This window comes from Oncorhynchus kisutch, linkage group LG27 (genome assembly GCF_002021735.2).
Source record: "Oncorhynchus kisutch isolate 150728-3 linkage group LG27, Okis_V2, whole genome shotgun sequence".
Classification (NCBI taxonomy): Eukaryota; Metazoa; Chordata; class Actinopteri; order Salmoniformes; family Salmonidae; genus Oncorhynchus; species Oncorhynchus kisutch.
The window spans coordinates 18,139,397-18,156,985 of NC_034200.2; the positions used below are offsets into that span (position 1 = coordinate 18,139,397).

Genomic DNA, 17,589 nt, shown 5'->3' on the forward strand with positions numbered 1-17,589 from the left:
TTTGGTGGTGTCTGTCAGAGTGCATTTCCCCTCTCAAAATCTACTGCAGTAGATACAAGGGTCTGTCTTTATAGTTGGAATAGTTGGAATAGTAACAGAAGGCTGGACACTAACTGCAGGCTTCACATGTAGCCTGTCATAATTGTTATAATTGTTATATAAACCCTGCATAATTGTTTCTTGCAGTACAATTATAGACCTACTGTTAATTTTGTCTCGTGAACAGGAGTGGAGAAATATGATTGATTTCTTTCAGCATCTGCAGAGAATGGGAATGTGCGTTTAGTGTTTTGTAGCCTAAACGTGCCATTTTTTTCAGCAACATAAAATGGACAGTATTTCATTTTCAACCACATAAAATATGCATCCAACACAAAGTGTGTCATTTGTTGTGTTATTGTGGGTTAGACACTGTGGTCAGGGTTGTTGTGTTGTTGTGTTGGTAATAGACAGTGCTCCGTGTTTAGTTGTGTTGTGGATTAGAGACAGTATCATTGTGCTGTAGATTAGAGACCGTATCATTGTGCTGTGTGTTAGAGACAGTATCATTGTGCTGTAGATTAGAGACCGTATCATTGTGCTGTAGATTAGAGACAGTATCATTGTGCTGTGGATTAGAGACGGTATCATTGTGCTGTGTGTTAGAGACAGTATCATTGTGCTGTGGATTAGAGACGGTATCATTGTGCTGTGTGTTAGAGACAGTATCATTGTGCTGTAGATTAGAGACAGTATCATTGTGCTGTGGATTAGAGACAGTATCATTGTGCTGTGGATTAGAGACAGTATCATTGTGTTGTGGGTTAGAGACAGTATCATTGTGTTGTGGGTTAGAGACAGTATCATTGTGCTGTGGATTAGAGACAGTATCATTGTGTTGTGGGTTAGAGACTATCATTGTGTTGTGGGTTAGAGACAGTATCATTGTGTTGTGGGTTAGAGACAGTATCATTGTGTTGTGGGTTAGAGACAGTATCATTGTGTTGTGGGTTAGAGACAGTATCATTGTGTTGTGGGTTAGAGACAGTATCATTGTGTTGTGGGTTAGAGACAGTATCATTGTGTTGTGGGTTAGAGACAGTATCATTGTGTTGTGGGTTAGAGACAGTATCATTGTGTTGTGGGTTAGAGATACTGGTCAGTGTCCATGCCTCACAGTGACAGTAAAAGAACACTTTATTGGCACATGTAGGGAAGGTCAATCCCGATCATAACCGGTGACAGGGCCAGGGCCATGTGGTATCGGTCAACATGGAGAGAGCATGTACAGAGAGAGAACGAGGACAGAATAAAGCCTTGATGGTGCCTCTCCTTTTCCCTTCTGTCTGTGGAATGTGTACACCTTTCTTCTCTTTCTCAATTGGATGCTGGAGGGAGTCAGAGGTTATGTTTTGGTCCCGTCGAGGAAAAGGGCAACTTTACAAGTCCTGTTTCAATTAAGTCTGAGAGACGGAGCCGGCGACGCTATTGCTCAGGGGAATAGATGGCACAGGACGAGACCATACATCATTCGCTTATATGCAAACACTTCACCCTCATCACTGACATTTACTCAATCCTAGACTATCTACGTCTCTCAACTACAGTGGGTGCGTTGTAATTTTGTTTTCATGGGATGTGCCCGAAGTGTTGGGTCAGCAGCTTGTTCAGTCACAGTGAGGAGGCATAGGATGAGGACCCTTCGGACAGACTAGTCCAGAATCTGCACATACAGTAGGTGACTGCCTGCCTGCCTGCCACGTTGCTCACAGACTTCCTGAGCAGAGAGAGGGAGAGAGAGACTGAGTTGAGATTTTCTCTTCGAGCACAAATGACACTCTGAAGTCGGTCTCACTCCACTAACGTTTTCATTGGCTGACAACGATATTTCCAGGGTAGCCGTCATCTGCATATATAAATATATTTTCTGCACCATTTAGTTACTGTATTGCAGGATATCATGAAATCGTTGTCGTGTCATATACACCTTAAATATTTGATGTTTACCATGAGATGAGTTCCATCATTACATGGATGAACTCTGGGATTTGGCTTGGCATCGGATAGAAGCAGACTGTATGCCATTTGATACGGGTTCATATGAATCCATAATATGGAAATAGTATAAATGACTATTACAGTCAAGAAAATGCTATGAAAATCAACAGCTAACATTGTGTCATATAGGCTGACTGTCAAAAAGAACCCTGCTTTGGCTCGGTAACACATTTGAGTTTGCCTTGATAAACACACCTTTTTTCACCTCACCATTTTGTATTTGTCATTGCATTTCAGGCTTTATCGTTGTCATATTTAGGTGAGGTGATTTGAAGTGGTGCAAAGGTTGAGCGTTCAACCATAGTTAAACCATGTCTCCATCTGTGCCCAGTACAATAATATTAATGCATTTATTGATGTCCAACATGGTCAATATGGCACTAGGCAGATGTGCTGTACTCAAAGGATCCACCTTTTTACCTTTAACGAAAACCAAGTGATTGCAACTAGGCCATACTAGAGCTTCAGAGTTTTGTTGTTGTGAATATGAATGAAAAATAATTATTCAGTATCTATTCATATTGATAAAATAAAAAGATAAGAGCTGTACTCATTTAGGTTTTATTAATTCAAGTGAAAGACAGAGTAGATTCACTACTCCTGTTTATTCTCCTCTACTTTAAGCTTTATTCATCTCGAATGACAGTTTTTTCTTTATAAGCCCCCAATATTTTAGTCTCTTTTTTTTTTATATATTTCTTTTTACAATTAATGATCTGTGGTATAACACCCATTAGCACTTTTCTAGTGTGACACAAAACTATGGCTAGTATTATCATTAAGGAAATGATGATGGAGCCATAGAAATACCATTAACTTGGCTGTCAGTGTTCTTGACATGCGGAAAGCTGGGGCTCAGTGAGTTGTGCTGGGCTTGTCTGGGTGCCACGGGAGCTGGCCGATATCTCCTCTTATTTCATGGCATGTGTCTCTCCTGTTGTCATGGCTTGTCTGACTGCTAGGGAGATGGTGTCTGTCCCCCCCCCCCCCCCCCCACATCTGCTGTCAGTGATTGATTTCCTGATCCATTTGTTTGTCTAAAATACATATCATGTATTATACATGATCATAATATCCAATATCCATAAAATTTGTGTGATTATTTATCCTTTGATAGTATTATTATTTCCAATAAGATATTATTTGATTTCAAACTACTTCAGAATTACTACTCATATTCATAACTTGTTTACATGATAAAGTACATGAAGGATTACAAACGTTATGCCATATGATTAACACACAGCTTCTCCATTGCAAATGGTTTATGACACTAATCAGCACCTGTTCAAATAATGATCATTAAGAAAGTTATTCATCATGTGCAGTGTGTGTCCTCTCCCCTCCTCTCCCCCTAGTACTAATTGAGGAGGTTTGACCTGGTGATCCCAGCTAAATTGAGTTGTAGTCCCTGTGGTGAGAGTCTCCTTCCTGGTCAGTCAGGGCCGATTACACAGCCATTGTGCTCCGCACTGTAACGTCCGAGCTCTCTGTAACCAACCAGATGAGTCACACTGTCGCAGCTCGCATATCCAAGAACAGACAGACTCAGGGCTGTGTGTGTGTGTGTGTGTGTCTATCAGCCCTTCTTCTCACAGACAGACAGACAGACAGACAGACAGACAGACAGACAGACAGACAGACAGACAGACAGACAGACAGACAGACAGACAGACAGACAGACAGACAGACAGACAGACAGACAGACACACGCAACAGGAATTCATTTGATGGATTAGAGCAATTGATAACCCGACTGCATTGCGTAGCGCCCATTCACTTCTTCATTAGAACGTGTTCTGTTTGGCACATTTGTTTCTACATTTATTCACAAGAGACATCTTACTGTATTGACTGAAGCTGTTGTTGTGGACGTCTGTCCATAAGTCTTATTCTTGGTGTTTTTCTTCTACCGATTGGTGATTCATTTGTAGATTACATTTTGAAGGATTGATTCCTGCCATAGGATTGCCAATCTCTCCTAAATGGCCATCATGTTTGTTAGTTCGTATGTGTTAATCGGTGGACCTTTAACTCTTCAACACTTGTTGTCAGATGACATTTTTTCTGTTACACGTATAAAAATCCAAGGAACAGTGTTGATTTTGTCCCATGTGTTGTATCAAGAAAACATTGCAGCATAATTATAAATGCAGTGTGTTACTGGCAGAGTGACACAATGTACCTTGTGAAATGAATGAACTGATAGCTGTGTTGCTGAAGTGATATTCAGTTTGTATGCTGTTATATATTCATCTACGTAATAGATTCTGTCTGATTGAGATGGTTATCAGACATCAATTCAATTAGCCAGATGTATTATCATACATTTTCGTTGGAAATTGCAGCAATTGCTGGTGAAATGTGTATTTTTGTACGCTGCTGAGGGATTTTCGTTACATTTATAGAGCGTTACCATGGGTAAATGATTGTGTACCTGACAGGCTAGATCGTTATGACCAATGGCCCACGTAGGTAGCAGCCTTTCAAACCCATTACAACTTCCCATGGAGTGATGGGACAACAATTTTACAACAAGAATGTAAATGGCTTGTTTTGTTTAATTGGCCCAAACTTTTAATAAGTTCACAGTGGTGACAAATCATCGACTCATGGCTGACACTCCTGTAATGTATAAGTTTGGATGGCATTGTAAAATGGAATTTTCTGCCTCAACTCACTTATCTCGCCAACAGGGACAGTAATCAAAATGAACCACCCCCCCCCCCCCACTCACACGCACACACGCGCGCACGCGCACACACACACACACACACACACACACACACACACACACACACACACACACACACACACACACACACACACACACACACACACACACACACACACACACACACACACACACAATCCCTCCACCCAACCAAGGTCTGTACGAAACATGAGGGCTTTATTAGTAACCCCCCTCTATCCTGGCCCGTTTAAATGATGCTGGATGCAAGGTGCTCAACAGCGCTGGAGAAACTCATTAGACTCACAGGGACTCAGGCTCACTCTCTAAGGCATGTATGTCTCCACAGGACGAGTCGAGGCTGGTGAGACAGAAAGATAGAGACACAGTTATCTATGTACGGTGACTCTAAGGGGACTTTAACACTGTGTCAATATACTACAAATAGCTAGGTGCCTAGTTAAACTGTAAACTCTCCTTCCAGACTCACATTAAGCATCTCCAATCAAATATTACATCTAGAATTGGCTTCCTATTTCGCAACAAAGCATCCTTCACTCATGCTGCCAAACATACCCTCGTAAAACGGACTATCCTACCGATCCTTGACGATCGGCGATGTCATTTACAAAATAGCCTCCAACACTCTACTCAGCAAATTGGATGCAGTCTATCACAGTGCCATCCGTTTTGTCACCAAAGCCTCATGTACTACCCACCACTGCGACCTGTACGCCCTCGTTGGCTGGCCCTCGCTTCATATTCGTCGCCAAACCCACTGGCTCCAGGTCATCTATAAGACTTTGCTAGGTAAAGCCCCTCCTTATCTCAGCCCACTGGTCACCATAGCAGCACCCACCCGTAGCACCCGCTCCAGCAGGTATCATCCCAATCACTGGTCACCCCCAAAGCCAACTTCTCTTCGGCTGCCTTTCCTTCCAGTTCTCTGCTGCCAATGACTGGAACGAATAGCAAAATTCACTGAAGCTGGAGTCTTATATCTCCCTCACTATCTTTAAGCATCAGCTGTCAGAGCAGCTTACCGATCATTGTACCTGTACACAGCTCATCTGTAAATACCCCACCCAACTACCTCATCCCCATATTGTTATTTATTTTTTTGTTTCTTTTCACCCCAGTATCTCTATTTGCACATTCTTCTTCTGCACATCTATCACTCTAGTGTTTAATTGCTCAATTGTAATTATTTCGCCACCATGGCCTATTTATTGCCTTACCTCCCTAATCTTACTACATTTGCACACAATGTATATAGATTTTTCTATTGCGATATTGACTGTACATTTGTTTATCCCATGTGTAACTCTGTGTTGTTTGTGTCGCACTGCTTTGCTTTATCTTGGCCAGGTCGCAGTGGTAAATGAGAACTTGTTCTCAGCTGGCCTACCTGGTTAAATAAAGGTGGAATACATCATTTAAAAAAAAACTCCTCGTCCTTTCCATGTTAGTGATGTGTTTAACAAATGAACTGATCTGAACTGAATTAAAAGCCTTTTCTATTCACTGGAATTGGATAAATGGTTTCTGACTCAGGTAGGAGTGCAGACCTCTTGTTCTTCCTTTTGTGGAATCAAACACATTTCCTAAACACGGCATGTCATAAAGACAGATTTTTAGAATTCCTTTACACGCAACTCTTGTTCAATATTGTCCGGTGGTTCGAGACATCGCTACTCCTATCTCTTTCTTACTCTCTTGGAAAAAGGGTTCCAAAAGGGTTCTTCGGCTGTCCCCATAGGTGAACCCTTTTTGGTTCCAGGTAGAACCCTTTTTGGTTTCAGGTAGAACTCTTTTGGGTTCCATGTAGAACCCTCTGTGGAGGGTTCTTCATGGAACCCAAAAGGGTTCTTCAAAGGGTTCTCCTATGGGGACAGCTGAAGAACCATTGTAGTTTCTAGATAGCAATTTTTTTTCGAAGACTACCATTTTCAGAAGAATCTGCTTGACACCACTCTCTACATTGACTCCAGCCCCCCTTAGAGGAAGTGGCTAGGATCCCTGCCTTAATTATGCAAAGTATGGGATATTTGGTGTCTTTTTTTTTTTTAAGTGTCGCTAGCTGGTTTCTGGCATTGGCAGTCACGCTGCCACTCTCTCCCTGCCGGGAGGTCCTGTCAGGCTCCCCTTTCTCTCTGCTGAAGGGAAATGAAAGGTTGAGAAGGCATAATGGAGAATGCATTTCAACTGCAGGGGAGGAACGATGAGACGTCAGAAGTTCTCGGTGAGACCCTAATTTTACAGGGAACAGGTGGGAGAGTCTTTTGTTCTCTTCCCGCTGCTGAAATCCATTTAGTACCTTGTACTTGACATGCCGCAAGGAACTCTTTTCCCCCCTACCTGTCACCTAGTTCAAAGCAGGCCCCCTGCGAAAAAAAAGGTTCCTACCTTTTGAACAGGCTAAAGTCATGTTTGTCAAGGCCAATGCCAATAATACCACATCGTGTCAGAAGGATTGGTTGCCATGTAGCTAATGAATTAGTCGGAGCGCTGTTCAAACCATCACTCCTTTGACAAGCACTCAGTTACAAACAAGTCACTGACTGACTGAGGCCTGCATTCAGAATCGCACAAATATGCCACATTTAGGTGCATGTTGTGAACTGGCCTTGGACGCATATATTAACACGGTCTTTCAAAACTACAACATAGAAATCCAATTATAAATATCTTAGAATCTAATAAATTGTTAATATCACTGTAGTATGAATGTTACAAAAACACTTGCTAATTCATATACTGTGAAGTGCTTTAAAAAAAGTCAGTATGTACTGTATATTTTTTCAGAAACTTTGTTTAAAATGCAGTGTTTTTAGATGTGTGACAATACCATTTTGCCGAAGCGTATGTGTTAGTCTATATCGCCTGTCTAATACCTTGGGCGTTGTTTTGTCTCAGAAACCTCCGCAGTCATCAAGGCTGTTGATGTTGGGCGAGTGTTTCTTGGGAGAATTTTTTTAATTCATGTGGTCATTACTCAGTCCTATATGTTACTTACGCGGGTGGCTGCTCGCCATGTTGCCAAACCTCGTCCATATGAAAGGCTTGTGTGGATTCCCAAAGCACTGGTTGAGCTGTTAAAATCTCCTGGAGTTTCCGTACAGAAAAGCCGTAACAGTAAATAGTAAGACGTAGGTAACAAAGAAGGGAAAGAAAGTCTCAATGTGTCGTAAACCTGTTGTATTTTTTTTTGTTGTTGTTGCTGTTAACCATTTCTTTCCTCTCTCTCTTTCTTTCTGGCAGTAGAAGACAATGTGACAGAGGAGCAGCACAGTCCTGGGCAGAGTGCGATTCCGAGCGGTAAATGCTCCATATTTCATCATTTTGGGTGAACCAGAATCTGGCCTTTCTAGGAGATGTTGAATATGGCAATTCTCCTTTAAGGGCAGGAAGCAGTGATTCAACTTGCCATTTACCAGCTTTACAAGCGTAATAATGTCAAAATACGTTCAGTACTTACTGGTGTTTCTCTGAGGAACTATAGTCAACACTGCCGTCACGGCCGGTATGTACTAAATGACGAGTTGCATGCAACCGAAGAAATGCCTTTTCTACACCTCCTGCAATATCAGTAATATATATATATATTTTTTGCTGGATTTGATACATGCGCACTTGGTAAAAAACAATACTTCGCTTCCTTCCAGACAAGGCATTTTTTTCAGTTGCACGTAACTTTTTATTTAGATGTACATACTACTGACTGTGATGGCAGTAATGATGATAGAATGTATTTTGACATTAAGCTTGAAAAGCTGGCGAATGGCAGGTTGAATGGCTGCTTCCTGAGCCCAAAGGAGCATCGCCATATTCAACCTCCTGTAAGGCCAGATTCTGCTTCACATTCTGGACTGGAAAGTGGAGCGTGTGTGTGTGTGTGATCTATCGTCTTTCCAGAGAGGAATGAAGTGTGTTTCAACCACTCGGATATGTTACTGCTCCTTGTGTGTTGGCTCACCTGTGTGTGTGTGTGTGTGTGTGTGTGTGTGTGTGTGTGTGTGTGTGTGTGTGTGTGTGTGTGTGTGTGTGTGTGTGTGTGTGTGTGTGTGTGTGTGTGTGTGTGTGTGTGTGTGTGTGTGTGTGTGTGTGTGTGTGTGTGTGTGTGTGTGTGCGTGTGTGTGTGTGTGTGTGTGTGCGTGTCCATACGTGCATGTCTGTTTGAGAGAGCGTTACATCAGATGCTGTGAAATGCATGCATTGTGCGTGTATTGTATTCATGCCTGTGTATGTGTGTGTGTTCACGCCTTTGTTTCCCAACCTCAGATAGAGGTAGAATACAGCTCACAGAGCAGATGAATGTGTCCTGTCTGCTGGTGTGGCATTCACCGTATGCCCTCCAGGAACAGAGCAGTAATCCAGGTCAGGCTCACAGAGAGCCCACTATGAATGAAGCCTGCTCCTGATCACGCGACCGTTCTTTCATTTCATTTGTCTCTGCGAAAGGTTAAGTCTCATGTGTGGTTATTTTAAACCTGATATGGATGGCTTTGCCCAGCAGGCTGAGGACTCTGGGTTCTCACAGTCACACACACTGCCTGGCACCTGGCGGTAGAGTCAGTTGTGTTTACCCACCTACCTCTCGCTCTCTGGGCCCCTTCAGACAGAGATATGATATCCCCATGCAGAAACTGGAAACACAAGGGCTGTTTCACTACAGTATGTCTATGGGGATGGGTCCGTTTATTGGTTTTGCAAGGTGTCTGAGAGGAGGTCTCTTTCCTTCAGCCCCCTCCCACAGATCAGTGTTTACCAGTCTCCATCATTCGTCTTAGGCTATCGTTGTTGCGTGAGTGTTGCATCCAGGCCCAGTTGTAGTATTTTATATGAATTCCTGGGTGTTGCTTAACGTTTGGTAGATAAGCAGGGTCTGTATGTTGTTGGTTGCATGTTGGTTGGTGTTTGGTAGAGGTAGAGATCCAGGCTCTGTGGGAGTTGGTTGGGGAGAGAGGCAGGCTTCGTCCTCAGCCACCCCAGCAGAAGTAGATGAAGCGCTGGGCTTATGAGCCCCTGTTTCCCCTGGTTCCCTGGGAGACCTTCTGTCATCCACAGCCAACGGCGGGCTAATGAGAGCCCCTGATTACAACGACCCCCTCAGACACGCACACCCGCCTCTCTCTCCTCTCCTCCGCACCTCCTCCCTCTAGCCGCCATCTCCAGAGTGAAGGGAGAGAGACAGCAGCGACACGATCGATGTTTGCCTGTGGAGAAATCAAGAGTGTGCACAAATTAATTTCTCACTTTTCTCATTTGAGTTCGTCTGGTTGTTTTTCTTTGAACCCCCTCGTCAGATGCAGTGTAAAGGATCCTAGTAAAGTTGCAAAACTTTACCAAGATATAGGAGCAGATTATTGTTTTGAATAATTTGTCACAACTTTCATGTAAATTCACCTTCAGAATGGCTCTGGATTGGATAGCTGCCGTTTTGGTGGCTCCTGACCAATTCTGCTGTTTTGTGTATTTTCTTTTAGCTTTTTTTGCACATCATGTCTTGGACATCGTTTCTTAAGACCGACAAGAGCTTCTGGACATCAGAACAGCTAACCTTCGATATAGATTAATATTTCTACTTCAACGAGTTGGCGGCGCAGGACATACTGCTCACCCAGGACCAGACTCCACAGACTATCAAAAAGCCATCAATGAAGTCACCCCATTGTTTCCTATGAGAAATACTGCTATGACCTCCAACGAGCCATCAAACAGACAAAGCGTGAATACAGGACTAAGATTGAATTCTACGACACCGGCTCTGACACTCGTCAGAAGAACGCCAAGGCAACCTGTCTAAATGACTATCGTCCGTAGCACTCACATCTGCAGCCATGAAATGCATTAAAATGCTGGTCACATCTCACATCAACACCATCATCCCAGACTCCCTGGACCCATTCCGATTCACATACCGCCCCAACAGATCCACAGATGACTCAATCTCTATTGCGTTCCACACCGCCCTCTCCCACCAGGACAAAAGGAACACCTACTGTATTTGAGTACACCATTGTGCCCTCCAAGCTCATCACCAAGCTAAGGACCCTGGGACTGAACATCTCCCACTGCAACTTGATCCAGATCCTCTAAAAGTTATACAGCTGCCCCATTGAGAGTCTCTTGACTGACTACATCAACACTTGGAATGGCAACTGCTTGGCGTAAGACTGCAAGACACTACAGAGGGTAGTGCGTATGGCCCAGTACATCACTGGGGCCGAGCTCCCTGCCATCCAGGACCTCTATACCAGGCGGTGTCAGAGGAAGGCAATACAAATTGTCATAGACTCAAGCCACCCAAGTCATAGACTCTTCTCTCTGCTACCGCACCGGCAGGCAATACCAATGAAGTCTGGAACCAACAGGACCCTCAACAGCTTTTTCCCCCAAACCATAAGACTGCTAAATAGTTTGTTAAATAGTAGACCAAATAGCGACCCAGACTATCGTCGTTTACCCTTTTTGCACAAACTTTTTTTTGATTCATCACGTACGCTGCTGCTACTGTTTATGATCTATCCTGTTGCCTAGCTACTTTATTCCTTGTTGCATATCTACCTCAGTTACCTTGTACCTCTGCACATCGACTCGGGACTGGTACACCGTGTGTATAGCCAAGTTATCACTACTTGTTGTGTGTTTATTATTCGTTTTATTATCACGTTATTACTTTTCTATTATTTCTCTATTTCTTTCTCTCTGCATTGTTGGGAAGGGCCCGTAAGTAAGCATTTCACTGTTAGTCTACACCTGTTGTTTACAAAGAATGTGACAAATATTTGCATTTTATTTGAAGTGGATTTGATTTGACCTGCCATGTGGTACCTTCAGAAAATACAGTTTTGGACCAATGATCAAGAATGGTATGAGTTTAAAACCCAACAGCATAGGATCTTATGGTTAAACCACTTCCCATTGTGCCCAATCAAGACCCTTTGGATGTAAAAAAAAATAAAAATAAAAATAAATACTGAATCAATGGATCAGCTTATTTTCGTGTTTGTAGGCCACTGATCAGTGATTGACGTGTTCACACTACCCATTAAGGCTCTGACAAGGCCCTAGCTGAATCAGACGTGGTGTGTCGAGTGCTTGGCTCATAAGGAGACCCCCAGCAGTGTTCCTCTATGAGCCTGTATGTTCATTGTGTCTTACAGCCAGGTACCTAGCGTATTATTATTCTATACGCCACACTTATGTCTGATGTGTAGCAGAATAGGAAAGGGGGAAATGATAACAAAAGAGGTTCTCTGGTAAAGAGGAAAGCCAGCATTATAGCTAGCTAGTGCGGAGGGCAGGAACAGTATTATATGGGAGATTTAATGAGGCAGAGTGCTTTTTTACCCGGAGAGAAGGCTTAAGATCCACAGCTTGGCTTTACCACAGCCTCCACTGCCTGGGTGTAATTATAACCACATGCTCCACATTCTTTCTTCTCTCTTTTATGTACACTTTTCTTTTACTCCTGACTGTGGCTGGTTGGGGCCATTTTGTGGGAGAGTTTGCCTGCTCCAGTTAAAAGTGGAGTGGACTGAGCTCTGGGTGTGAGGAAGAGGGTGTGTGTGTGTGTGTGTACACGCTTAGATGCGTGTCTGTGCATCCGTGTTTGTGCATACGTGCACGTGTGTGTGTGTCTGTAGGAGAGTGTGTTAGATCTGAGGGGTTTTCTGGGTGGCGAGGTACTTGTTACTGTAGTGCAAGCTAGTGGTAGCGTAGCGTCGGCGGAGGAGGGCTAAACCAGCCACAGATCAATGCACTGCAGGGCTCTCTACATACAGCAGGAAGAGGAAGGGACTCTTTCACTCCAGCACTTCTCAAATCATATTCTCTATTATTAATTTCCTTTGTTGTTTGACTGCACTAATGGCATAGCAAGGCGCTTTGTTCAATAGTATCACTCCCTGAGAGAGAGAGAGAGAGAGAGAGAGAGAGAGAGAGAGAGGGAGAGAAGCTAAGAAATCAGCGAGAGAGAGAGAGAGAGAAGCTACGAAATCAGAGAGAGAGAGAAGCTAAGAAATCAGCGAGAGAGAAAGAGAGAGAGAAGCTAAGAAATCAGCAAGAGAGAGAGAGAGAGAGAGAGAGAGAGAGAGAAGCTAAGAAATCAGCGAGAGAGAGAGAGAGAGAGAGAGACAGAAGCTAAGAAATCAGCGAGAGAGAGAGAGAGAGACAGAAGCTGAGAAATCAGCAAGAGAGAGAGAGAATCATAATTTAAGGATTCTAATCATGTTCTTCATTCATTGCCTTTGATTTCCTTTCCTTTGTGTTCGCATATTGTTTTTCTATGTAACGATTTAACGGCGAATGATGCTGTGTTACCTGTGATATGTGGTGCTTCCTTGATCATATAAGCTACTGGGTTGTTGTTGTTGTTTGTTCTAACTCCTCCAGTTATAGTTTTGGCAGCCTTTTCTCTTTCATAAAGATGATGCATGTTGATTTGTGACGTACAGATGTTGGATCTTAATTTGAACAGTATTGTCACAGCAAAATAATCTGGGCCTATTAGCTGGCCAACATTTGGCTACATGAAAAGTGCAATACTGTTCATATAACGGTGTGTTAGTGCAGGTTTTCAGTGCATATATGTAAATCATGAAGCTCATCTGCATTTCCCTGCGGTGTGGGAAAATTCTCAGCAACAAAAGAGTGATCAAATGAAGATCCTATATCTGTATTATGTTAAGCTAAGAAAACAATGTGATTGTAAATATATAATAGCTACGGTATAAACAACTCTATACTTGCTTTTCAAAATGAAGTCATACGGTCGATTTCTCCAATAACACCTTGAATCTACACCCAAAGAACTCAGACACACACATGCAGTCAAATAAGCCATCAGTGCATATTTATGAATCTGATCTCATTGCATTGCATGACGATCTGATCTAGGACTTGCTAAAAACATTCTGTCCTGTAGCCTCTCCATGTTAACACATGACAATCTTGAGTAATGTGGTTTCAGTTGATCTCTCTGCTCCCAGCGTCTCAGAGCTAGATCATGACACGGCTTTAATGATCTGGGATCAGTGGACGTGACGGGCTAATGGAGGGACCCCAAATCCCATACAGCCACACAAAGGAGAAGAGGAGAGCATAGAGAGATAGATACACTCTGAGGCTTTCACATGTGGCATTAGACTGTACTGTAATGTGGCTGGCTGTGTGACCTATATTGCAAGTGATCTCCCTCTCTTCTCTCTCCCCCCCAAAAATCAAAAGTTTTAGATTTTTAAATAATGAGGTGGCGGAAGGCGGCATCTGTGTGAAGGTTGTTCAATCTTAATGTCCTCCTATTGCTGACAGCCCTCCACACTCTGATAAAGGAGCTTGCACACCTTTGATCAGGCCTGCCGACATGTGTCGACAGAAGCTGCGCGCTGGTTAAAATAAATTCTTCATTTGAACTTGGGGGGTGGGTGGTGGGGGGGTTTAGGATGGCGAAGCAGGGGAGGGCTGGGGAGGGAGGGACCATCTACAAGATCTGAATCTCTTGGAAATGAGAGAAAATGAGTATGGAGATGGATGAAAAGATAATGACGCTTGCTTTCAGCTCTGAGGTCTTTCGCTGCACAAAGAAGGACTCATATTGAACTTTATTGGAACTCGACGTACAGTACAGACGGAGCAGGAGCGGGGCGAGAGCATGGCACCACCTTGGGTGATATTTACTGCAATGTCTTCACCCTTTATGTTGTGGATGGATATGAATGAATTTGAGTTCGAAATAACCGAGAGCCCTCCAGTGAAGCATTGAAAGAGCTATAGTGTCAGACAAATTCCGTCTAACTCTCGGAAAACATCTCCCTGTCTCTCGTGCCCCTTTGCTCTGCTTCTCTCGATATCTCTTTCTCTCTCTCCATCTCTGTCTTTCTCTTGCTCTCTCTCTCTCTCTCTCTCTCTCTCTCAACCCCCACCTCTTCCTTAATTTCTCTCTTTACCTCTCCCTCCCTCCTCTCCTTTCCTTCCCCTCTCCCCATTGCCAGTACGGCCCCACCTGTCTCTCTAAGTGCTCAGTAGGGGGGACGTGGGGGGCCCGGCTCTGCTGGAGCCCTGCTGGTTCCCTGGTTTGGGTGAAGGAGAACATCAATTAAAACATTACAAATATTTAAGAGCAGAGCTATTCAATAATATGAAGGTGTGGAGTTCAGGGGGGTTTGGGGGCCTGCGACCAACAAGATATAAGTGGTGGAATAATAAATGAACTTCAATAGACAGCCTAGAGGGAGAGGGATGAGAATGGACCCCAGGAAGGCATTTATGGGCAACTCAAAATGGCGTCAATCGCTGTCCCCGAATTTCACATTTTGATTTATTAATCATCTATGAGCTTTTAGCTCCAAATCGTATCCTCTGTAGCTTTTGAAAATGTATAGACAATGCATGCAGTTTATTATGTAGATGGTTTTTGTCATCTTATTGAACAAATATCCAGATATCCACCTGACCTCAACATATGGATTTTGTGTATTAAATACAGATTAACGCCTTTTTTCTGATTCTGATGACCCTGATGACCCTATACTGATGTGAGCAATGAGCATCCATTAAAACTCAGAACTTACCTCAAAATGCAAACACCTCCACACCAATGGAAGCCAAAAATGGCCACTGCAGCACAAAACCATCAGAAAAATCTTCATATTCCACAAATCTATGCTATCTCCTGTGTGTGATTGTCAGCCCCTCCAAGCAGCAGTAGATGTATTGACATTCTGTCCAGCCTGTAGAGACCTGGTATAAGAGGATGTCATGATCTGATGGATTACTGTAGGAGACTCCGAGAGACTCCGAGAGGCTCAGAGAGGCCCAGGATCCTCGGTATTGATCTGGTGATGTGGTAGGCTTCTAATCCCTGGTCCTGGGATGGCCGTGACCTTGTAATGTCACTGTCAAGCCCCCCAATGTTCAGCACTTTACCCAGACAACAACAGATCAGAGGGGGGGACGACTATGGGGTCCGTCTGCTGTACAGAGAGCCATGACCCCTGATTAGATCATTAGTGGTGTCAAATCGTATGTTTTCATAGGATAATTTAAGGTTGTGTTTTTAGCCTTTTGCTGTGCATTCCTAAATGAGTAACCCAAAACATAATCTGACTTCATTTACGGAATGGCCCACTATAACCATTCAATAGACAAAAAAATGTCATGAGAGGCTTCCATTAATTGAGTCTTTAACAAAAAAGCATTTCATTTCACTAGACCTTTCGGTGCCTGTGAAAAGTTTCTCAGCCACAGTGTTTTTCCTGGCACATTTGGAGCTGTGCTCTGCTCTGCTCTGCTGCCGAGCCTGTTAGTGTGGATGAATCATTAGTGTATATTGTGTGGCGTTTGGCCTCAGTCAAAAGCAGTATTCCCATCAGAGGGCTCGGCGAGGCCTGCATCTGCGAGGATTGGGATTTTAATTTTCTTGAAACACCTTCTGTTCTGCTGTGGTCCCAGTGGGAACCACAGCAATGATATTTTTAGAGGGCATGTTCCGAGAGCCTCCGTCGTCAAGAGGGAAGGACAATGGTGGGTGTGATGTTACATCAATACTTGGCTGCAAGTGGAGAGGAGTGGAGTGAAGAGGAGAGGAGTATTGGGGTGGGAGGGGGAGGGGGAAGAGGAACAATTCCGGGTGGCCTTGATGAGTTCTGGAACGTCTCGCCTCTGAGGAACATCTTAAGAGCACCCCACTGACCGACCAGTACTTTAAAATGGCCAACATGTAACCCACATATGTACGACCTGGCTTCATGCCAACACACTGCCACAGACACGTTAGTGCACTACTTCCTACCCAGCCCAGGTCCTTAAGCGGTCTTAACTGTGTGCTAGGCAGAAAGACTGAAAGGAGGCCTGCTCCTAATGTTCCCTCCAGAGTTTTCAGATGATGTGCGAAGAGAACTGGCAATGGGGCTCAAAATGGCTGCCAGTCAGGGTAGGGAGGGCTCCTTCTACTCCCCAGAAAGCTTTGGGAGTTAGACCGGTGGGGGCCATGATTGTTTAATTGTGAGTATGTCTTTGTAATCAGCCTTATTGTGTTGAAGTGGGAGAGACACAACAGGGGAGAGAGAGAAAGGACTGCAGGCCATGCTGCCTGCTGAATCTGAGAGATGCTGCCTGCTGAATCTGAAAGATGCTGCTGATATTGTCCCTCCAGTTTACCATATGTGTTTTGTTTTTTACTGTTCTCGAAATGGAGATGTGTAAAATACATTTGCAAGCAATGCAGAATTTGTTGTGTTGTAATAGTGTTGTAGTGTCACCTGGATATTGGTGCTGTCTGTCTGTCTCCCTGGGTGTTTATAGTTTCCTGGTTCGTAGAATGGTAGTCCTAGTTCATGGTAGTCAGCCCACCACTGACACTGCTACAGGATAAAGCCAACAGGTGCCAAAAGTGCAGATGGATTGAAGAATATATTGATGAGTGTGACACGCGGCTGCCTGCGAGCAGAGTTGAATAATGCAGAGAAGTGTGTCGTGACGACGGGGTAACACACACCAATCTCAGCCCTGCATATTGCTCTCTCCCTCTCTCACTCAACCACTCACGTACTCTTCCTCTCTCTCTCTCTCTCTCTCTCCCCATCTCTCCCTCTCTCACTCAACTACTCACGTACTCTTCCTCTCTCTCTCTTTCTCTCTCTCTCTCTTTCTCTCTCTCTCCCCATCTCTCTCTCACTCACATACTCTTCCTCTTGCTCTCTCTCTCTCTCCATCTCTCTCACTCAACTACTCACGTACTCTTCCTCTCTCTCTCTCTCTCTCTCTCTCTCTCTTTCTCTCTCTCTCCCCATCTCTCTCTCACTCACATACTCTTCCTATTGCTCTCTCTCTCTCTCCATCTCTCTCACTCACCCACT

The 17,589-nt window shown here is 43.8% G+C and overlaps 1 protein-coding gene across 6 annotated transcripts in view; it reads left to right on the forward strand.

Annotated features, from left to right (window-relative positions):
- The window catches only part of LOC109871646 (zinc finger protein 521-like), a 150,792-nt gene that overhangs the window by 3,099 nt on the left and 130,104 nt on the right, over positions 1 to 17,589 (forward strand). For 4 of the 6 annotated variants that reach the window (XM_031806541.1, XM_031806543.1, XM_020462573.2 and 1 more), the window contains exon 2: positions 7,991 to 8,047. Coding sequence is in view for 3 of the 6 variants with exons in the window: in XM_020462573.2 (XP_020318162.2) it covers positions 7,991 to 8,047 (57 nt within the window). In the remaining 3 variants the exon portion in view is untranslated. The remainder of the gene's footprint in view (positions 1 to 7,990; positions 8,048 to 17,589) is intronic. The other 2 variants (XM_031806542.1, XM_031806538.1) reach the window with 1 other exon arrangement.